Source organism: Silene latifolia, unplaced genomic scaffold (genome assembly GCF_048544455.1).
Source record: "Silene latifolia isolate original U9 population unplaced genomic scaffold, ASM4854445v1 scaffold_73, whole genome shotgun sequence".
Taxonomy (NCBI): domain Eukaryota; kingdom Viridiplantae; phylum Streptophyta; class Magnoliopsida; order Caryophyllales; family Caryophyllaceae; genus Silene; species Silene latifolia.
Window position 1 is genome coordinate 2,433,414 of NW_027413640.1, and position 24,632 is coordinate 2,458,045.

The 24,632-nt window shown below is 38.9% G+C and overlaps 1 protein-coding gene and 1 non-coding gene across 2 annotated transcripts; both read left to right on the forward strand.

Annotated features, from left to right (window-relative positions):
• Positions 1-7,204: 7,204 nt before the first annotated feature.
• On the forward strand, positions 7,205-11,587 carry LOC141640187 (uncharacterized). Its single transcript, XM_074449073.1, has 5 exons — positions 7,205-8,051; positions 8,151-8,575; positions 8,690-9,057; positions 9,700-9,877; positions 10,340-11,587. Exons 1-5 carry the CDS (start codon positions 7,205-7,207, stop codon positions 11,585-11,587), a joined length of 3,066 nt encoding a protein of 1,021 aa, XP_074305174.1.
• A 12,580-nt stretch (positions 11,588-24,167) lies between these two features.
• On the forward strand, positions 24,168-24,274 carry LOC141640200 (small nucleolar RNA R71). Its single transcript, XR_012542891.1, has one exon. It is a non-coding gene; the product is annotated as a small nucleolar RNA R71 (small nucleolar RNA).
• The last annotated feature ends 358 nt before the right edge of the window (positions 24,275-24,632 follow it).

Genomic DNA, 24,632 nt, shown 5'->3' on the forward strand with positions numbered 1-24,632 from the left:
AGCTAATATATTTTTTGGGTGTTGATTTTCGCAGAACACATTTTACTCCGTACAGTACACTTTTGACTAAATTACCCCTCACTTCCACTCCCAAAAAAATCATGTCGTGTACTGTGCAAAAAAAGAAGAAAGAGAGAAAAAAAATGTACTGCGTTCTCCGGTCCTACACCATACGTTCGTTCATCCTTATACCATCCTTTAACAACCCCCATCTCTTCGCTGGACTTCGGCAACCCACCATCCTCTCTCGCCTGATCACCAACGACTCTACCATCTCCTCGCAGCACCGACGACACAGCCCCTTCCCTTCCTCTACCTGGCCCCTTGGAACATACTGCCCTCACAACGAAGTTATAAATAAAGCACAAAAAATCCTTAAAAACATAAAAGACATTATTAATTTATCAAGAATTGCAACTAATGAATCAAGTACATCAGTATATGTACCACTTTCGAATTATCATCCATCATTAAATTAAATCTGTAATTTAGATGTTTTTATGGTTAATAATTGAGAGAGAATTAGGTTTAGAGTGTTTTTATGTGAGGGTATGCAAATGGAAAAATATGAGTAAAAAGTACTGCAATGAGTAAAATACGTACTGCGAAAATAAATTACGTATTTTTTTTATATCATTCTCATAATATTTCAAAATTTTAATTCCTGAAGAATGTGGGAGGCCATAGTGAGACATGGAACATAGGAATTTTAGGTCCAATGGTGCTAAAAGTCTTGGTAAAGGCAAACTATAATTGTCTTGGGAGAGATAGACTAATCAGGTAAGCATATATTTTACCAGTTATTACATTCTACTATTTGTTTTCTTAACAAAAGGAATTTGCAGATAATGTGAGCTCCTTTTTTATGTGTTGGTTTGAAAGGCGATTCGATTGATCTTTTGTTTTCCGGTTCTGAAGGGCGAGACATGATGAGATTGACCCTTAGGCTGATCTTTTACTTTTTGGTTAGTCATCTTACCCTCTCAACTATCTTTAATACTTCAATATCTTCAGAAGTTTAAATCATGTTTATTCATGCATTTGTATTAACTTGATATATATGAAATATTTGCCAAGGGGAGGGGGAGGGGAAAGAGGAAGGAGGAGTAGGAGAAGGAGTAGTAGGGAAAATGAAGTAGGATAAGGAATGTAAGGGTAAGGGTAAGGAGAAGGAGGGAGAATGAGGAGGAAAGTTCCAAGTTGGATATGGCAAGCCCTCGCCACTAAGTGACATGCACAACATTGTTTTTGAAGGGAAATAACATGCACAACATTGAGAGGGCTAGGTAAGAGATTTCAACGTCCCAAGTGCCAAGTTGGATGTAACAAGTTGGATGTGGCAAGTTGTCTCAGAGACAACAAGTTTCTGAGAGATGGTTTTATTTACATTGATTAAGTTATGATGAGATTGAGACGGGATATGGGGAGGGAGAACTTTATTCAAAAAATGATTAGTTAAGAGTGTTTTGGTGATTGATGTTTTTTGGGTTCATTATTTGTCCAAACTATTGCTGGGTTAAGGTCTGAGAATGGAGTCTGTGAATAAATGCATATTATTTTGGAGTTGAATGAGCTGGAAGTTTAGTAATTGCGGAAGTGAGTAGATTGGGTAGATGAGTAAATCATCAAGTCGGCTTATTTTTTCTGAATGTCGTTTGCTCGATTTGGATATTTGTATTCTATTGGGTTGAAAAAACCGTGGTTTCAATTTTCAAAGACTATAATTGATTGTCACACGAAACCTTAATCCATTTAGGGGCACTACATGATGCTATTCACCTATGATAATTCATGGTCATAGAAAGTGAGCTAATTATAGCGTTTATTAGAATCAGACTGATTTGTTACTCTTTTTCATCAATCTTTTTAAAAATGTGTTCTTTAATTTGCTCCACTTTGAGTTAAAACATTATGGTAACCATTTAGTTAAACTGATTGTTTGTGTTTTTACCTTTTTAGTTTTGTATGGAATTGTGCTTTGCAAGTTGAGAAACTACCAGAAGCATATAACTGAATACTGAATTCTTCTATTTAGTTTGATACAATGTAAGGCTACACTGCTGTAATTTTTCACTTTTATTTGGCCTGTTTTATGGTTTTATCCTCCTGTCATTAAAGATTGTCTTGCAATCCCCAAGGTGAATAGATTCATAATTGTCGTTTTGATCAAAATATTCGTTTTGATCATGGTCTAGCCAAAGTCAATAAAAAAATCAAACATTTTACAGTCGTATTGCATTTAGTGTTTGCTTGAATAGTTGTTGGCAGGGTGGGTGTTGGTTCTTTTTAATGGGTTACTTTGAGTTGGTTTTACATTCTATTCACTATTGATTGAATTGGTGGTAGTGACTGTGTATTGGAGGCCGAAGTTGCTGGTGACAGTGTCAGTGGTGGCTGAAGGTGATGACTGGAGAGCTGGTGATTTGTGTCAGTTCCATTTCCCTTTCAGTTTCACTATACACTCCCATTTCTTTTCTCTTTCTCATCTTTTTTTCGAAGATCATGCTTTTATTTATGCCTGGTTTTTGTTGAAACAAAATACTGTTCAAGGCTATTCTCATACATTCTCAGGCTATGCTTTTATTTATGCTTGGTTTTGTTAATGGAACTGGTGATTTGCGCTTGGTTTTGTTAAGATTGAGAGCGATGTGGGGAGTTGGGTGGGATTTAGGTTGTGTTTTTCCCCTATGGCTTTTGGCAGGCTATTGGAGAGATAGTCTCATTTGAATTGCTATGCCTTTAAGTACTGTGTTTGTAAATTAAATTTGCGCAAGTATTTAACGGTTGTATAAGAGACCATTTGTTTAAGAAGAAGGGAGTGTGAATAATTTTGCAGGAAAAACTAAAAGATGTGAGGAGATGTAATAAGGGAGAAGTAGAGGAAGGAACAGCTAGAGTAAGAGTGGCGATTCGGAGAGCCGTAGCTTGGACTTCAGGCAATCGGTCGTTAAGCTTCAATGATTTTGATTTCGACTCCTTCGTGTATCATAGCCCCTGCCTTTTATCGGTAATTAATTCTATGAACAATAAAATATGTTCTCTCGCTGTCTCACATTTGCTTTGCTTTTTTAATCCATGATGTTATAGTCTCTCAGTTGCTTATAGGGGAATGCAATGTACACCCGGACCTCCCTCTTTACAACCATACCCCGCAATTTACCATTGTCATTGACACATTGTAATTATTAAGTTATTCTTATGCATGGTCTTTTTAGCCTTTATTGCAGTAGAGTGGAGAAATAACAGGGTTTGACAGTCATACATCCTTATCACTTTAAACTTCGAACTCGGTTTTATGGTCGTGAATTCGTGATGTTACGCTGGTTCATGAAAATGTTAATAAATACAATATTATTCTAAGAATAAATGCATTGCTCTGAAGTATTTAGTTATAAGTTTACGCCAAATGATTGAGGTGTCAAGAATTTAAGAGGTGCACCTGGTTAATAGTTTTATCAATTTTTGAGCTTTGTTGTTGTTTACTTTATTTGACACATAACTACTGTAATCATCTCTCCATGTCTTTATTAAAAGATTAAGGAAGACAGTTAACTTCCCACTTGCTTGGATGAGGGCATTTTTTTTTCTAAACTAGAATTCCATAGAGATCTCCAATAGATGTTAGATAATGACGCTTTGTTTTTAGGTAGATTGGTAGAGGGAATTGTTATTTTTTGAGTGATGCCAGTGCAGCTGTTTGAAAATATTATCGTGTATTCGTGTCTGTCTCAGCCAGAGAACAAAATTTACACTTGAGGGAATGCATAATGCTGACAATGGATGGCTATCTGAAGTTAGACTAAGTGGAAGCACTAAGGTACATAAACACATGTTATCAACTTATCATTTTGTATGGAAGATGACCAGCTCTAATTTGTTTTTTGTCAGTAACTTAGCGGTTTGGTAAACAGGTCTTACCGTGAGTTGATGTTCCCCTTGTTGCCTGTACTTTTGTACTTTTACTGCTGCACTTTCGACTTCTCTACCCTCACATAGTTCTCTTTTCTGATCTTTGATGTTGAAGCATGTTTACTTAAATAGCTTATACCATATACTTTGGATGTTATTCAAATTTTCATGTCATATTTGACTTTAAATCTCAGTTGTGTTGTTGATAGCACTGGCACTGGCACTGGCACTGGCACTGGAGGGCCAACAGATGTGCTGGTTTTGAGTTTTAAAACGTTATGAATTTGTATGAACATTGAGGAGCTACTGATTATTACTCCCTTAGTCCCAATCATTTGTTTACTTTTCCTTAAAATACCCCTCACAAAGAATATGAAAGGTAAACAAATGATCAGGACGGAGGTATTAGCTATTAAGATCTTGTGTTATGCATTGTGTTGTTGAAATGTTGCTGAATGATTTGGTGGGTGTAGCAGGTAGTGGGTCTGGTATACTTCTCCTATTTTCACCCAACAGACGGGTATAAGTCGATTATTGGTATCCATGATGGGTCGTGGGGCGGGTATGCTTATAGTTTACCTGTTCGACTATCCTCATTCCCCCAGTCCCCCACATGGCCTTAGTGACATGCCGTTAGATAACCCACATGCATACTTTTGAAATGGTAATTGTCCTTAATAGTGAATTTGACTTAAAAGTAAATGTGATATCAGTGATAAATTGGTTACGATTTGAAGTTTCAAGCGTCTTCTCGGAAAGAAAATATAGTTCATCTAAATGAAGAGAGAAAGGAAGCACGAGCTTTGGCTTTGTTCTTTTTAATACCGTTCCATGCTATCATTTGATTTCAGGATATCTGAGTTGTTTAGTCTTGTATAGCCAATAGTTATTTTGTGGAAACGACAACAAATTACGATCTTTATATGCTTGTGCGCATTTTTGTATAGTACCTGCTGATTATATATGGTACTATGAAATCGTAGAATGGATTACGCCAATAAGTAAGTTATATTGTTGACATATGTTGTTTGAGCGTGTTCTTGAAATGAATATGTACTGAATCTAAATGAAGAGAGAAAGTTTTAGCTTTTGGCTCTGCTGATCTTTTTAATACCATCCTGTGCTATCAGTTGTGGGGGTATCTCGGTTTAATCTTATAGTCAATAGGTAGTTATATTGTGGAAACAACAAATTGCAACTCTTTATGCTTGTGTGATCGTTTGCATAGTACTTGTTGAATGCTGATTGTATACTGTTTTATGAAATTGCAGAATGGATTCCGCAACCAAGTATGCTGTCATTAAAATCATGGGCTGCATAGGATCAAGGGGCCAGGTGACTCAAGTTGGGGTTAAGTTCTTGGATGACCAAAACTATTTCATCACGAGGAACGTCAAGGGACCCGTCAAGGAAGGAGACATTCTTACTCTTCTTGAATATGAAACAAATTTACTTAGGTGTCTCAAAAGGCGTCTTTTTTTCCCATCAAGGCAACTGGTTATAAAATGATGCTTACTATGAGTATGCGCCTTTCAATACACTACCGACTTGCTTCAGTCCGCTTAGAGTTCCACCAAATTGGTTTAACGTTTTGTTTTTACCTATGAATCACCGTGACTACTTATGTGTTACATTCCTGACACTAAGACAAAACATGTGACATGATTTTACACTTTTATTACGCATTATTAACAATGTCATTTCGCCTTGTACTTCCACACGCTCAATCTCGATTCAATTCCGCCTAGCATTTCACCAAATTGGGGCACCGCGCCCGATAGGGCGCGGTGCAACAACTAGTTATATAGAAGATGGTGGTTTTACAGTCAAGACTCTAGAGTCCAGACATATCTTTTGCAAGGTTTACTAGGATATTAAACATAAAAGTTCCCGTGCATTGCACGGTGTAAAAAACTAGTTGTATATACAAAAAATAAGGAAGCTAATTAATGTGATTGATATAATAAAAGGAAATAAAATAAAAATTGATTCTCATCATGCTCACGCAAGATGGACGATCCTTGTTGAAGTCCAATCATGGAGAACAATATGATGCGGGTGCATTGGTCGATAATTGAGAATGAGGTACTACTTAGTCGAAATGCAGCTCTTATAGTCGAAGGCTTTAAGATTGGATCGGATTGTATAACAATGCTCACATGAAAATGCAACAACGCAAGGGAAGCTTGATACGGTCACTTTAATCGTATAAATATCACGGGTGCTCTAAACCGTGTAATAGTAGTATTATTATTGTTATTTTAATTTCGAATAAACATTAGGAAAGTCTATAATTGGCTGAACTATTAGTTCTTTACTATTTTTTTTTTATTATTATTTCAGTTTATTTGTTTCCTAATTAGTTAAGGAAACTAGCTTGCTTGTTAGCCAAGTAAATTAGGAGTTGCTTATTAGTATAAATAGGCCATCTTGTAAACCTATTTTTCAGTTTTTAGATTGGGTTTTTTTGTCAAAAACTACCTTATATTTATTATTTTTCTTGTTTTAGACTACCTTTGTTTTCTCATTTTTTGGTCAAAAACTACCTACGCTGAAAATATGGCGAGATTTGGTCGATTTAGTGACATTAACCTATCTCACATGACTTTCTTAACATCAAACAACAATGATCAACTGTGTCCAAACCAAAATTTAACTTTAGATAAGCAAAATTAATGAATTTCACATTTCAATAATAACTACAAACATCTACTAAAATTTAGCGTAAGTACTTTATGAGTTCCCAAAATCGGGCCTTAGTAAGATTAAAACATAAAAGAGTCATGTGAGATATGTTAAAGCCGCAAAATAGACCAAATATGTCTAGATTCTTAGCGTAGGTAGTTATTGACCAAAAATAAAGAAAACAAAGGTAGTTGAAAACAAAAAAAATAATATAAGGTAGTATTTTTACAAATACACCTAAATATAAGGTAGCTTTTGACTAAAAACTCTTTTAGATTTAATAAAAATTTACACTTTGTGAGCTTCCTTCGTTGTTCTTGCGAGATTAACGTGTATTCAGCCTTGCGAGGTTGCCTTAAGTGTTTTGAGTGACATCCTTGCGAGGGTAGAGCGAGAATCACCATATCTATTCCCTTATTTGTCCTAATTAACACGAGATTCCCTTCAATTACAGCACAATATTCACAATTTACAGCAACAACCTCAAAACAATTCCGCTGCATAATTTTGAGTCCAACGATTCCACATTTAAAACGACCTATTCTACATCAAAGTGGTTACTAGGGCAAGGCTTTCAATTTATTCTCTAATAAATCACTCTTGGGAAGTCATGGTTATTGGAGATGAAGCCGAAAATAGCGACAATACAACAAAGCCATGGAAGGACGATATGGATGCGATGAGAGCAGAGATTGGCTACATCTCATACATAGTAAAGAACGTAGCCATGGTTTTGGCTAAAAAGAAGAAGAAGCAGGACAATAGTGATTCGGACAGCCAAGCTGAGTCTGAAGAAGAAGAACGATCAAGGGAGAAAAAGAAGAATGACGATGACAGAGGCCTGAAACTCGACATACCCGAGTTTAATAAGGGTCTAGATGCTGAAAAGTTTTTGGATTGGATTCCTCAAGCAGAGAGGATTTACGAGTATAAATACTATGGTGAGTATAAGCAGTTTAAGGTTGCAACCTTAAAATTAACCAAGTATGCGTCTTTGTGGTACGAGAATCTGAAGAGGCAGCGAAAGAAGGAAAGAAAACCAAAAATCGATACTTGGGAGAAACTTAAGAAGAATCTCATGAAGAGATTCCTTCCTAGGGACTACGAGCAAGATAATTACCTAAAGTTAACATCTTTAGTACAGGAAAGCTCGAGCGTCGCTAATTATATCAAAGAATTTGAGAAGTTGAGCATTGTTTGTGATCTGGAAGATAAAGAAAAGTTGAGTACAACACGGTTTATTCGTGTCCTCAATCCGAGTTTAGCACAATTTGTAGAGATCCAGAGTTATGACAATTTTAACGATGTTTGTAGGTTGGCTCTTAAATTCGAGAAGCAAGATAAGGGAAATAAACCCTACGCTCGTGAATATTCAAAGAATTCGAGCACCTACTCGAAACCGGCAGCTACCGCGTCAAGTAGCAAAGATTTACTAAAAGAGGAGCCGAAGGACAAGGGTAAGGGCACGGTGGTTGAGATACTTGATGCGAGATTGAGAAGGTGTTTCAAGTGCCTAGGATTTGGGCACATTGTCAATGAATGTCCATAAAATATAGCTTTAACGATTCAAGAATTGGTTGGGTTAGTTTCGAACTTTGTACTTCCAGAACCTGAATCCAAATCTAGTTTGCTAGAAGAAGAGAGTGCCAATGAGGAGGTACATGTTGTTGAGCCCTATAGCGATGAGGAGAATGAGGTGTTGGTGATTCGAAGCCTCCACACTGAGGTTGTTCATGCTGAAGAGGAGCAAAGAGAACGTTTATTTCACTCTCGTTGTAAGGTAAACAACGAGATTTGCAATCTTGTTGTCGATAGCGGATCCTGTACCAATGTCATATCTAGAGATTTAGTTGATAGATTGAAATTGCCAACTAAAACTCACCCTAAACCATATAATTTACATTGGCTTGACAAGAATAATGATATTTTGGTTAAGAAAGATGCCCTAGTGTCGCTGAAATTAGGACCGTATGAAGATAAGGTATTGTGTGAAATAATGCCGATGAATGCTTGTCATATTTTACTGGGTAGGCCGTGGCGATATGATCGTAAATTAGAATATGATGGTAGAAGTAATGTCTATGTTATGTCTTAGGGAAAAGCGAAGTATAATCTGAAACCATTGTCACCGAATAAGGGTAAGAAATTAGTTGCGAAAGAGAGTTTGTTCTTGGAAGCTAGTGAGGCTGAGGGGTTTGTAGCTCGAGGGGAACTAACATACCTACTGTTGGTTCGAGAGGTGGACCGTGTGAAGAGTAATGACGCGAGAGTTCAGGAGCTATTGAGTGAGTTCAGCGATGTGTTTCCCGATGAATTGCATAATGGGTTACCACCAAAGAGGGAAATAAAGCACCACATTGATTTAATTCAAGGTGCGGCGTTACCCAATAAACTAGCTTATAGGTGTAATCACAAAGAAGCTAATGAGCTACAGAGACTAGTACAGGAGTTGATAGATCGAGGGTATGTGAAAGAGAGTTTGAGTCCGTGTGCCGTACCAGCTTTATTAGTGCCGAAAATGGAGGGGACTTGGTGAATGTCCATTGATAGTAGAGCGGTGAACAACATTACCATCAAATACTATTTTCCCATGCCTAGACTCGATGATATGTTAAACGAGTTATCCGGTCCATGTGTGTTCTCTAAACTGGATTTGAGAAGTGTCTATTATCAGATGAGGATTCGGGACGGAGATGAGTGGAAGACCGCATTTAAAACGAAATAAGGGTTGTACGAGTGGCCCGTGAAGCCATTTGGCTTGTATAATGGACCTAGCTCGTTTATGAGGCCGATGAATGAAGTATTAAGGCGTTTCCTTAACAAATTTGTTGTTGTCTATATCGATGACATACTAATCTATAACAAGAGTGAAGAAGAGCGCAAGCTCCATCTTAGGGCTGTATTTTAAGTAATGAGGAAGCAGAACCTGTATGGTAAACTCGAGAAGTGCATTTTTATGGTTATAAGTGTTGTTTTTCTTTACTATATTATATGTAAAGACGACGTAAGATTGGACCCATCCAAGTTTGAGGCGATTTAGGCCTGGCCCGTGCCTACATCTATAACCGAAGTGCGAAGCTTTCATTGTTTGGCATCGTTCTATAGACGGTTCAATACGAATTTTAATTCGTTGATGGCTCCAATTACAGAGCTCACTAAGAAGGGCGAGTTAGTGTGGACTAGTAGTGCCCAGAAGGCATTTGAAGAAATAAAGAAGAAGTTGTGTTCCAGACCTGTTTTGGCACTTCTTAATGTGGACAAAGTGTTTGAGGTCGAATGTGATGTAAGCGAAGTGGGATTTGGTGTCGTGTTGATCCAAGAGAAGTGCCCAATTGCATATTTCACTGACAAACTCGGGGGGGGGGTCAAGGCTGAATTACGCGACATATGACAAGGAATTCCACAATATTGTGTGAGCATTAGCGCATTGGAATTATTATTTGCGTCCGAAACCATTCGTGCTACATTCTGATCACGAAGCTCTTAAACATATTCATGGACAACATAAGTTGAATCCAAGACATGCAAAGTACGTCGTTTTTTTGTAATCTTTTACATTCTCATCAAAGTATAAGACGGGAAATTCAAATATAGTAGTTAATGCCTTATCAAGGAGACATTGTTTACTGGTTGAGCTCGATACAAGATTGTTGGGTTTCGAGCATATTAAAGAGCTTTACAAATTTGATTCGTCATTTGCTAAAGAGTTGATTGAGCCTACTAGTGCTTATACGTTGTAACACAGGTTCTTATTCAAGAGAAATCGGCTTTGCATTCCACAAAGTTCGATTCAAGAGTTGATTATTCGCGAGGCTCACGGAGGAGCATTATTGTCCATTTCAGGTCTAATAAGACTTATGACATTGTGACTGAGCATTTTCATCGGCCAAAGATGAGTAAAGATGTACAAGAAATCGTTGGCAAGTGTGTTGTGTGTCAAAAGGTGAAGAGTTCATTTGTTAAGGGGTTGTACATGCCGTTGCCAGTATCAAGTCAGCTATGGAGCGAAGTAAGTATGGATTTCATACACAGTTTACCTAGAACACAGTGTGGTAAGGATTCGATCATGGTGGTGGTTGATAGCTTTACAAAGATGGATCATTTTATTTCTTGTCACAAGACCGATGATGCTACTAATGCTGCTGATTTGTACTACAAGAAAATAGTTCAGCTGCATGGTATTCCTCTTACTATTATTTCAGACCGTGATGTGAAGTTTCTTAGATATTTTTGGAAGACTGTGTGGCGTTTGGTTTGTACAAATTTCCTGTTTAGCACTTCACATCATCCTCAGACCGATGGTCAGACAAAGGTAACTAATCGTACTTTGGGAAGTTTGTTGCGAGGCCTAGTCAGTAAAAGCATGGAATATTGGGATGTTAAGCTTGGACATGCTGAATTTTCCTATAATCAAACTCCATCCGCCAGTACAGGGAGTGCTCCGTTTGAAATTGTGTATGGCATTAATCCATTTTTGTCTATTGACCTAGTTCCAATTCCGAAGAATGACCTCATGAGTTTTGAAGCAAAGGATCGGCAAGCTACATTTATTAGGACTTGTGAACAAGTGAAAGCACAAATCGAGAAGATAAATGCAAAGTACAAGGAGAAGGCAAACAAACATAAAAAGCAGCTATATTTGCGAAAGGAACGTTTCCCATCTAAGCGAAAGAATATGTTCATACCGCGAGCAGATGGTCTTTTCAAAGTGTTAGAATGTTATGGGTTAAATGCTTACAAATTGGAGTTACCAAATGAGTACGGACGTGTGAGTGCGATATTTAGTGTAGGAGATCTGTCCCCATATCTAGATGACGACAATTTGAGGGCAAATTCTCAAAAAGAGAAAGAGAATGATGCAGGTGCATTGGTAGATAATGAGAACGAGGTACTACTTAGTCGAAATGCAGCTCTTATAGTCGAAGGCTTCAAGATTGGATCGGATTATGTGACGACGCTTACTTGGAAATGCAACAATACAGGGGAAGCTTGATACGCTCACTCTAACTGTATAAATATCATGGTTGCTCCAAGCTGTGTAATAGTATTATTATAATAATTTAATTTCGAATAAAAATTTGGAAAGTCTATAATTTCGTAATCCTAGCCGAACTATTAGTTCTTTATCAGTTTATTTTTCAGTTTATTTGTTTCCTAATTAGTTAAGGAAACTAGCTTGCTTGTTAGCCAAGTAAATTAAGAGTTGCTTATTAGTATAAATAGGGCGTCCTGTAACCCTACTTTTCAGTTTTTACGAGATTTAATAAAATTTTACACTTTGTGAGCTTCCTTCGTTGTTCTTGCGAGATTAACGTGTATTCAGCCTTGCGTGGTTGTCTTGAGTGTTTTGAGTGACATCCTTACGACGGTAGAGCAAGAATCACCATATCTATCCCCTTATTTGTCTTCATTGCCACGAAATTCCCTTTAGTTACAACACAATATTCACGATTTACAGCAACACCGTCAAAACAATTCCGGTGCATAATTTTGAGTCCAACGATTCTACGTTTAAAGCGACCTATTCTACATCATCATAGTGAGTAGCAGAGCTTTGGGAAGTGGCTTTGTTAACACATCGACAAGTTGATCATCTTCTGAGATGTGTTGTAGTCGAAGATGATCTTGTTGTATTTGTTCTCGAACAAAGTGGAAAGCAAGAGCGACATGTTTTATGCATGAATGAAAAATCGGGTTGGCTGAATGGTGTGTGGCGTAGAGATTATCGCAGTAGATCACATGAGGTAATTGAGTGTTAATATTGAGTTCGAAGAGAAGAGACTAAAGGACCTCTGATGTAGTGTCGGCCACAACTCTAGATTCGGCTTCTGTTGAGGACCCGGCTGAAGATCGTTGTTTCTTCGATGCCCAAGCAATAGGGTTGCGACCCAAATAGACAATATAACCAAAGTGGAGACGTAGTCGTCATTGTTTCCTGCCCGATCCACATCACTGAAAGCAGGAGGGTGAAGGGGACTGTTTTTGTATAGTTGAATACCCGAAGTCATTAGGCCATGTAGATATCAGAGAAGGCGCTTTAGGGTTCTCCAGTGGGCAGATTCGGAGTGTTGTATAAACTGTGCAAATTTGTTGACGCAAAAGGTGATGTCATGAAGTCGAGTGAGACAAAGGTATTGGAGACCACCAACGATGGCTCGATAGGTAGTTGGATCATATATTGGTCTACCAGAGTCTTTATAAAGGGGAGGATGAACATTCATAAGAGTGGTAGAGGGTCTGGAGTTGATCATATTATGGGGGGTAAACAAATCATGGACATATTTTGTTTAGGTGAGTAAAATAACTTGATTATTGTGGTTAATTCTACACCGAGGAAGTAGGAGAGATTACCTAGATCTTTTAGATTCAACCAAGCAGCAAGTGTGGTGAGAAATTAGTGCAGGTAGGCTCATGAGGAACCAGTGAGTATAATATCGTTGACATAGATGAGGATGTAGAGTACATGTGTCGAACGGGTTAAGAAAAACAATAAAGGGTCAGACAGTGAAGGGTCAAAACCCATATGCAACAGCCAACAGGTAGTTTTTAAGTTTTTGATACAAAGCCCGAGGGACTTGCTTTAAGCCATAGATGACCTTTTGAGGCAAAAATATGTGTGTGTGGTTTGGCTTCGTCGATAAAACCTGATGTTTGTTGCATATAAACCGTCTCATGAAGTGTGCCTTGAAGGAAGGCGTTATTTATATCTAATAGTCGTAATGGCCAACCATTAAAAAGTGCAAGTGAAAGAAGTAAACTAATGTGACCAGTTTTACAACCGGGTTAAAAGTTTCTGAAAAATCAATATTGAGACGTTGATTAAAAACTTTTGCAAGCGAGCGAGCTTTGTATTTGTCGAGCGATAGTGTTTTTCGGTTTTTACTTGATGCAAAAAACCCATTTGTACTCAACTATATTAGTAGCATTTGTAGGTGGAACCAGGGAGCACGTGTTGTTACGAGTTAAAGTCATGTAGTCATCGAGCATTGACGTAAGTGATGGGAGGAGAGGGCCTGTTTTGTGGTATTTAGTAAATGAGGAGTTGTGACAAGGGTTGCAAGTTTAGCATACTTAGAGCTGGGTTTAATAATACTATTTTGGAGACGGGTTACAATTGTGCGTGCAGGAGGCGAAGGGGGTGAGGGTGGTGGAGGTGAGGATGACGAGTTGGATGGGGGAAGGGGTACTGAAGAAAGGGATGATGTATTAAGGTTAAATGAAGAAGATGGGGCGACAAAGGAGTCCGTGTTAGGAGTTGTGTTGTGAGAGGTGGATGTGGCTGGCGAGAGCTGAATAGAGGTGAGGAACCAGTCATCCGGGCAGCCGGGGGTAGAGGGGTGATTAAGCATAGTAGTTGTGAGGGAGGGATAACGGAATACATCTTCGACCTAGGTAACATGATGGGAAGTATATAATTGGTTGGAGACTGTATCAAGGCAGTGATATGCACTTTATGTGGGCGAGTACCCAACAAAGATACACGGGGTAGAGCGAGGAGATAATTTGTGAGAGGAGTGTGGTCGAAGCCATGAGTAGCACAAACAGCCAAAGCTACGGAGTTTGGAATAGTTCGAAGTTGTGTTAAATAAGCGAACATAATGAGAGTCAGTATTTAGTGTAGAAGTAAGAAGTCGATTAATAAGATATGCACCGGTTGTGAATGCAAATGACTAGAATTTCATGGGAAAGTGAGCGTGAGCTGGTAATGAGAGAACCGTCTCAATGATGTGTCGATGGCGGCGTTCAGCGTTATCAATGTGTTTGGGGGTATGAGGCAGAGAGGTTAGGTATGAAGTACTATCATGAGTTAAGTGGGGGGGGGGGGTCGGGTCATTTTGGTGCATTCTCCACCATTAACAGAGAAGAATTTAATTATGGGATTGAGGTGGCTCATATTTACACACATTTAGTCCCCTAAATAACCTCGTTTTGCATGCTTTTATGTGATTATTAGGGTCATTTCACTGTCTTGACCTTCCTATTTGCTATACTTTGAGGTTTGATGCCTTTGGTAGAAAAGGCGCGCTAACATCACATACATAGAGCATTTCGGAGATAAATAGAGGCATCCAACGACCAAGCATTAAGAGGAGACCAAATCTAAAGACCATAGTTCGATAAATCAAGTTTTCGGGCAATGAAAGACAATCCCCACGACCCAGGAATCAATCCCCACAAGTTGTTGGGCAAGAATGACGAGAAGGGAGCCATTACAAGAGGAAATTACTTGGAACCAAACCAATAATTTATTTTTTGGCTCTGAAACCATAATAGTTGAAACGACGTTGAAAATTGAAGTAGTCTAGGCTTTTGAATCACTCCAATAGAAGTCCGGATGAGGAAATGACGTCCGTTTTATAATCCGAGCTCAAATAGACAAGCTGAGCACCAGCTCGCCCGAGCTGAGCACTAACTCGCCCGAGCTAAGCCTAACTTGCCCAAGCTCGCCCCAGCTCGCCCCAGCTCTTACCCAGCTCGCCCGAGTTGGTTGGCAGGATTGATTCTTCAGTGATCAGGTCGCGCGACTTGTTCTAGGTCTAGCGAGGCGGCCTTCATTTAAGCCCTTCATTAACCCTTAAACTTACTTACTATATATACTTCATATGTAATAATTCTAGGGTTTATGCCTCATTAGGAGCACAAAATCCTCCTTAGAGTAGATTAAGATATCGTAGATTAGAATACTCTTTTAGATTAGGAGTAGATTAGTCCTTAATTTTTCCTTACAATTTACATTAATCTTTCAATAATTGTTCTTTCAATTTACATCTTCAATAGTTTACATTTGTATCTCTTGGCTGTATAATTGAAGATTGGTGACAAGTCTTCATCTCTATTCAAGGATTCTTCTTTATTTATGTTCATCTTTACTTTCCAAGTTGCTAACTTTCTTAATCTCTCTTTATTTACTTGTTAATCCTTTACTTATTATCTTGCTTAATTATCATGCTTACTTATGTTATGATGTTTGATACCATTGTTAGCATGACATCCATGATGTGTAGTGAGTAGTCCTGAAGCTAGGGTTAGTGGGGGATTAAGGGAGTAATCATGAGTTATATCTATGCTTAATGAGTTCATATGGATGATTGTACTTTCTGTTTTCAACTTAAGTGATCGGTCCGTTTCGTGTTCACAATTAAATAGATGTTGTCATTGGGTCACGTCCGAATCAAAACACAATTTATAACTTCACAAACAACTCTACAATTAGTAAAGAGGCAAGTAAAGGTCGGATCCCAAGGGACGGGAATTGAGATGAGATTTCTATTGAAACTAGTGGTGTCTTAGGGGTGTCACAATTTGGGTTGATGTAGAAGGTCACTAACTAAATAGCAATGAAAATAAATAAGCAAGATGAAGTAAAAGGGTTGTAAACAATTGATAAAAAGCACTAGGGTATCATGGGGTCATAGGGGAATCATGGGAATTGATCATACAAACATGTTCTCAAATTATAAGCAAGCAATTATTGTTGTGATGGATTATATCTTACAATCCTAGGAAAGTTTGGGTCCCGGAGCCGAATCGATTAGATTGTACAACACCTACAAGTCGACTTAGTGTTTCCTACTCAACAACATGCATGGTCTAATGAGACTCGAGTTGGTTTATGTCTTACAAGTCTCATTGAAAAGATAGGTGATGGGTAAATAATGCAAGGATTCATAGGCTCACATTTCATCAAACAGAACATGTGCATGAGTTGAGATCAAAACAAGCAAGCAAATAAACCATGAAAGCATATTAATTTAAGCATGAATCATTCCCCATGTTGGTTTCCCCTAATTACCCATTAACCCTAGCTAGGTCACTACTCACTCATTATCATGTTGATCATGCTAGCAAGGTTGTCAATCATACCAACAAAATGAAACATGATGAACAAATGAAAGTAATTAACAATAATTAAAAAGGGATTAAGAGAATTATACCTACTAATGATTCCAATAATAAAGCAAAGAATAAAAGAAGTACTTGATGCTTGATTGAGAGGTTGTCAATCTCCCAATAATAACCCAAATAATCTTCAATTACCCAAAATAAAGGATGAACAAAAGAGAGATTAAGGAAATAAAACTTGTATTAAAACTTGATTAATTGTTGATTACAATACTAAAGAGAGATTTGATTGATATTAACTACTCTAATAATTGATAAGAAGAACATGCCCTTCTAATTAGACTAATGGGGTATTTATAGTGGAAATTAGGTGGATGCATTAGGGTTAACTAAGGGCTAAACTAGTAATTACACTTTTTAGATTGAGCAGGGAGAAACCGGTATTTTTCGAAGGAAGGGCTTCTTTCACGGATGCTTGAAGAAACGAAATTGTGCTGGGCTGGAATCCGGGCGTATTGGTGTCGGGACGGGCGGATTGTAGTAGGGGAAGACGGGCGTCTTTGGGAGAAGACGGCCGGATTCTGGTGGCTGCTTACCCGGGCGTCTTTGAAGGAAGACGCACAGATTGTGCTGTGGAGGACGGGCGGATTCATGGCAATCCGATCGGATTGTAGCTCAGCATTGTTTCTTCTTCTTTTCTTCCCTTTTCTTCATAAAATCCTTGGGGATGCAAGGATCCTTCCTCAACATTGCTCATCTACTATAATATGTACAAAGGCCTTATAATCTTGTCTCTCCTTGATGCTTGGTCATTGAATTCAATCAATTTAGTCTCGTTTTTCCATGAAAATGCAAGATTTGCACTCCTTTCCTACCAAGGGATCAAAATCTCAAAGAATATGCAAAACAAAGAACTAAAGACAATAAATGACCCAAATATGCACTAAAAAGCATGGGAACAAGGCTAATTCGGGGGCTAAATATGCGCTAATTATGGTCACATCAAATATCCCCAAACCGAACCTTTGCTCGTCCCGAGTAAAGAGGTGACAAAGACTAGGACCATTATTTAAACTAACCTAATAACATAGCCGATATGAGACAATTAGCGGGTCTCACTCCGCCTCTTCAACTCACAACAAGACAACCATGAGGTAGGATGCCTTCTTGCAAGGCAAGGTGGGTCTTGCCAAAATGGCGACACATCCAAACATTAAGCACACAAAATCAAATAATGGATGCATCTATAAAAGGAATAGCCACTTCCTCATCAAGTGGCGGAGGCAGTAAAAGAGAACAAATTTAAGAGCATATAATCCTTCACAAATACTAGTTCAACAAATTACTAAGGCTAAGAGGATGGCACTAAATCACCTCCAAATGGTGTTAAACTAGACTACTTTCATCCTCAATTCCCAAATGCTTTCGTCAAGAGCGATCGGATGGTGGTGGAATGATGATCCCTATGATGCTAGTAGCATATGACATGACAAGTCTCGAATTCTCTACAAAAGTAAAGGTCATGGATCGTCCCAAGCTCGACAAAGTGGCTTGACAAAAGGCTTTTTGGGAATGAAATGCTCAAATCTTTATAAACAAAGGGTGGATATGACTAGTATTCAAAATTTGACCTCATTTAACTTTCACATTTCAAAAATTAGAGATGGGGTTTGTCCCTTCCGGGCTAGTGTCCTTTGCTTTCGCCAATCGCTTATTAGGCAACCGGTTAACCTCTAGACAATAGCTTTTCAGGGTGATAGTCACTCTGTCTCTGGGCGGTTGAATTCACAACCGTGTGGGGGCCCAATTCAATGGATCCCTCTCCAAAGCACATCGAAGTGGTACGCCTCCATCAAAACAACTAAAATTCTCAACATTTCAACACTTCATAACATTTGAGGTTTCCTTAGCAATAAATTGCTTCCACATAACAAAATTTTCGAAATGAGCACTTCAAACTTTTTGATAGAAAATATTTTTGGGTTGCCTTACCACAAGGTCAATCAAGGTCACCTAGACAAGTTAACCAAGTCCACATCGCATCACGGGGTTGGAATAGGTGACTCACATGCAAACCCTTGACTAGGCTTTGGGTCATGGGTCAAAAGACACTAGTATGACACATCTAGGGTGTTTTACAACCATTCTAGTAGGCAAAGTCTTAAGTTGAAAAAGTATTTGTAATGGCTTAGTTGCTCTTGTCAAAGTTCTCAATTAGGCACTTTTCAAAATATTTTATCTAAATGCAACTACATGCCATGATGCAACTATTATATACATCCTAATGCAAGTGATTCTACCAACTAATATGACATATAAACTAAATGCAAGTCCTAAGTTCACATTGTTATACCGCATCAATCAAAATAAAGCCACATAGTCATTAACATAAAGAGGAAAAAGGAGATTGGAAAGATCATACCATGCGGTCTTCATGATCCTCATGTCTCGGATGTGGCGTAGTCAATCAATGTGAACAAGGATAGAACACACACAATATATACAAACACGACTACACTACAAAAGAAATGAACTTGTTTTTGGGTTTTTCAATTTTCACATTTTTATGGTTTTTCGAAATTTTTCAATTTTTTTGGATTTTTGAATAAAAGTTAAGTTAGAATTCCCCATCCCCACACTAATATGGGCATTGTCCTCAATGGCCAAAATGATGGGAAATTATGCAAACATGATGCATGATTTCTACACTAAATGCAAGCTACACTAATCTACACTACATGATGCATGGTTTTTGTTTATGACGGAGAGGATAATTTAGATTACCTCCCGTTGTGTATGCATTGACTTCCCCAAACCTATCTAGACACTATTGCTAATGTCCTAAGGTTGGGTGTAGTTCATGCACACACTATACAATGCATGAACTAATTTTGTCATTTTGGATTTTGAAAGGTGGGAACAATAAAATGAGAACACCTCAATGGGGCCGAGGTGTTAGTCCTCTATGGTGCTAGGACTACTCCAACAATGATCAAGATTAATAAATAGAACAAAGAGAGAAATAGACAAACTTCAAGAGGGTAGGAGCCTCTAAAGCTTGCTAATCTTCCATCATATCATCATTATCATCACCTTTCTCATTAGAAGTGGTCTCATCACCACTTTCTTCTTCACTTTCTTCTTCACCTTGCTCATCATCCTCTTCTCCTTCTTCACTAGCTTCTTCATCAATGTTATCATCAACCTCTTCATTACCGACAACCTCATTATCACCCGGAACAACCCTAGATGCACTCGGAAATAAGACTTCCCTATCCGCCCAACTAGGCAAAGGACATGATGGGTCAAGTAGTCCTTGCCTAGCTAAGTGTAGGAGGGGTGGATATTGGGCTAAGTAAGCATTTTTCCGATCCTCGAAAGCTTGCTTGTGCATCTCTTGCATGAGAAGAGTCAAATAATCATTTCTTGCTTCAACGCCTTCGGGCTTGAACTCTTGGTACTCGAAAGGATAGGTTGGTGTGACAATGGAAGAGGAGGGCATTTCAATTTCACCCTTTTGTTGTTGGATAATGTACTCGGCCTCTTTTGATAGGGGAAGTAGATAGTTGGTCCGGTGGACACTCAATCGACAAATCTTTGAAGGCAAAGTGAAAGATCTAGCCTCACTAGTGAGCCATCCATACTTGGTGTCAAGAGGGTTATGGGTAACCCACTTGTACTTGTATATCATAGTATTAATATCAATGAGATGACCACCCTCTTTCGCCTCATACTTGTTATCTTTGTTGAAGTTTGGATCAAAGTATTTAGCTAGGATAGTGACTACGCCTCCATTCACAATAACGGTGGTGCCTTTCTTCCCACAATCAATATTTAACCATCTATCCACCAAGAGCCTTAGAGATTTGAAAGGCTTGGTGAATTCCCTTCCAATGTTCAAAGCCGACTCAAGAAGAACAAAATCGAGTTTGGTGAAATGGTTGGTGTCTTTTCTTGCAATGATGGTGTTCCCTATGACGTTGTGCCACACTCTAATGCCCGGATGGTGGACTAATAGAGCGCGACTAGCATGAAAGTCTTCAAATTTCCTTCCGAAAATCGCCTCCCAAAAAGGGTCGGGGTCATACTTGCCAACATTCTTAAAATAACTCGGTGAATCACTAAGACCCAAAGCTTTACCCATTTCCTCAAAGGAGATGCGCCTACTAACATTAGCTAGACAAAACTCGATGGTCTCCATGGTCTCAACCTTGTTAACTTTCAAAGAACTCAAAAATTCTAAGGTAAGGGAGGGGTATGTCAATTCTTTTGATTCAAACAATTTCTCCAACCCCATGGCTTTGAAGAAGGCTCTAGTTTGCTCAAGGACACCCAAATTATCTAAGGTATCTTCACAAATAAACTTGGTGGATAGAAATGATTTCCTAGCAAACTTGGCAAAAGTGTCCCTATGGGATTTGGAAATGAAAATTACCTCCGGATAGTTCGAAAGTTGAGCAATTTCCGGAGTAGAGGATGTTGTTGCTTCCATGGGAGGTTGTTGTTGTTGCACTTCCAAGTTCGGGTTAGCTACCACCATAGCCAATGCTTTCTTTGCTTGAAGACTCTTTTGTCTTGATGAGAGTGCCTTTGCCTTTGGTGCCTTTGCCTTTGTTGCTTTTGTTGCTCCCTTAGTCCTTACCATTGATGAATAAACCAAGAAGAGAGTGAAAAATCTTCAATTTCTAGTGCACCCAAATCGATTTAAAGATGAAAGGCTTTCCCTTTATGAATTCAAAAATCGACTCAAAGGTTGAAGATTTTGTGCTTGGTTTTTATTTTTGTTGAAAGAGGAGTGATTGATTTGTTGTTAAAAGGATGTTTTGATTTGATTTTGGTGAATGTTGTTGAGGAATCTTGTTTTTGTAATAGAGAGGATGAGGGTTTTGGAGTTATGAGTAGTGTTATGAATGAAGGAATGAAGAAATGAATGTGGGAGGGGGTTTATAAAACCCGAAAAATTTGAACTGCAGGGGCAAGACGGTCGGATTCTGCTCGGGACGCTCGGATTTGGCCTGTTCTGGGTTGGGAATAACTCGCCTAAAGACGGGTGGCTTTCAGTGAAGACGCTCGGATTTGAAAACACGGGACGAGCGTCTTCTACAGAAGACGGGCGGATTCCTTTACACGGATTTTTCTTGTTTTCCTCAGCCAAGAAGACGGGCGTCTTCCTTTCAGGACGGGCGGATTTTTAAAGACGGGCGGATTCGAATGCAGGACGCCCGGATTGCCTGAAGACGGGCGGATTCTCCTGAATCCGCTCGGATTCGACCCCTTTGTACCCGGATTCAGTTCCATCCGTGTACTTTGCATATCCCTTGTCATTTTTCCATTCTTCTTCATATCTCGTGTTCTTCATTGTGGGGGCACTACTAAGGCATGGATAGCCTAGGCAAGTGCCATCCCCACACTAAGCTAAAGCACTACACATTAATTGAAATTATTAGTCCCTCCCTCACTTCTCTCAAACATGATAATTATCTTGATCAAAGTATAAAAATCCAAGAATGACAAAAATGCAATATAAGAATTGAAATGCAAGTCAGGGAGTTAGGAAAATTTACAAATGGTGGTTTAGGGAGGACTCCACCAAACTCTCATTCTTGATGAGATGTCAAGGGGGCATGTTCAAAGTGTTGTTGATGTTGCTCAACACCTTAAAAAAGTAATCAAAAGCTTGTTCATTATCATGATAGAGGTCTTCAATAGACCTTGGCCCTTGTTGTTGGTCTTGATCGATGGCATTACCAATGTAGGGATTATAAATCCCTTCAAATTCGTCGTCCCAAAGACCACATACTTCATTAAGTTTATCATTGAAAATCTCTTGATTTGATGGAGACAACTTTCCCATTTCCTTTTCTTGGCCAATAAGGCCATCTTCTTCATTGCTTGACTTTGGTGAGCTTTGCAAGCTCTCTTTGTCACAATTCACTTGCTCTTTGAATGGAGCATCTTCAATTTTCTTCTTCCATTGGAGTTCCGACTTTTTCCTTTCATCCTTCCGACTATAATGATCGATCATAAAACACGGTTCATGTAAACGGGGAGCTCTCATAGTCTTGTCAAGATTAAAAGTGATACTCTCATCTCCCACTTCTAGAGTGAGCTCACCATGTTTCACATCAATCACCGCACCCGCGGTGTGTAAGAAGGGTCTTCCTAGAATGATTGGAATGTTGGAATCTTCCTCCATATCAACAATGACAAAGTCCACCGGGATGAAAAACTTCCCAATTCGTACGGGGACGTCTTCCCATATCCCTAATGGTGTCTTCGTCGATCTATCGGCCATTTGGAGTGTGATATTGGTGCACTTAAGCTCTCCCATCCCCAACCTTTTACTTACCGAGTACGACATAACACTCACACTAGCCCCTAGATCACATAAGGCTTTGTTGATCGTGGTGTCGCCAATGGTACACGGTATTGAGAAGCTTCCCGGATCCTTGAGTTTTGGAGGTGAACTCCCTTGAAGTATTGCACTACTCACCTTAGTGAAGGCGATAGTCTCAAGCTTCCGGATCGACTTCTTCTTTGTGAGGATGTCTTTCATGTATTTCGCATAAGCCGGCACGTGATTGATTAATTCCGTGAAAGTAATTGAGACTTCCAAATTCTTCACAATTTCCATAAACTTTCTAAGTTGGTCATCAAATTTGGGCTTGGCTTGACGACTTGGAAAAGGAAGTCTAATCACAATGGACTCCTACTCCTTGACCTTGTCTTCATTTTTCTTTGAAATTTCTTCTTTTGATGATTCTCCATCTTTGGAGTTTTGCACAATCTCTTCCTTATCACTAGCTTCCACAACTTCATCCTCAACTTGCTTCTTCGGTGCTTCATACCTTGTACCACTTCTCAAGTGAATGGCACTAACCGTTTCATGTCTTGGGGGATTACTTTGAGGTGGTAATTGCCCCTTTTGTCTTTGTGAGCTTGAAGATGCTAGTTGAGTCAATTGGGTTTCCAACATCTTGGTGTGAGCTAGAATGTTGTGGATGGTGGTTTCCTTTGCTTGACTATCTTTTTGCATTTGAATGAAAAACTCTTGTTGATTCTTTTGCATTTGGAGGACCGCTTTTTGAACATCAAAACCTTGGCCATTTTGTTGATTGTATGGATTTTGATTTTGGTAACCTTGGTTTTGGTTGTAAAAGGGTCTTTGATTTTGGTTTCTCATGGGAGGTGGAGTGTATGTTGTTTGAGGGTTTTGAACATTTTGGCTTTTGTATGAGAGATTTGGATGGAATTTGGTGTTTTCATTGTAATAATTGGAATAAGGGGTACCACTCTTGTCTGCTTGGAAAGCATTTACTTGATCATTTGTTCCCCTACATTCACTTTGGTCATGTCCCAAAGTTCCATAATTCTCACATATCCCACTTGGGATTGATGAGGATGCCGTCATGGCATTAACATGATGCTTTGGTGATTTTGAGGCTTCTTCAAGTCTAGCCATAGATTTTTCAAACTTCAAATTGATTGTGTCAATGTGAGCACTAAGTTGAGCACCCAATTGAGTAACGGAGTCCACTTCATGCCTTCCTCCTCTAGTAGCCTTGCGAGGTCTACTATATTGTGAGTTATGTACCGCCATTTCCTCAATCTTGTTCCATATTTGATTGTCATCAACTTCGGTGAACATTCCATTTGATCCCATGTTGAGAATGTTCCTTGAATCTTCATATAGACCGTTCCAAAATTGTTGTACCAAGAACCACTCGCTAAGTCCATGGTGAGGACATGAGCGACAAATTCCCTTGAACCGCTCCCAAGCTTCATACAAAGATTCTTCATCCCTTTGCTTAAAACCCGTAATTTGAGCTCTTAGCATGTTAGTCTTTTACGGTGGGTAAAACTTTTTGTAGAAAGCTAGAGCCAACTTCTTCCAAGAATCAATTCCGAGAGTGGCCTTATCAAGGCCCTTCAACCATTGTTTCGCGGTGCCGATTAGAGAAAAAGGAAATAAGACCCATCGAATTTGGTCTTGAGTTACACCGGTTTGAGAAATCGCATCACAATAGTCACAAAAGGTTTCCATATGAGAATGAGGGTCTTCACTAGGCATCCCCCCAAATTGGCTCCTTTCGACTAATTGGATAAAGGCGGATTTGGCAATAAAATTTCCGGTCAAATGTTGTGGTGTGGGAGTACCATTTGGTAGGTTCTCCTCGGTGGGTACGGAATGTGAT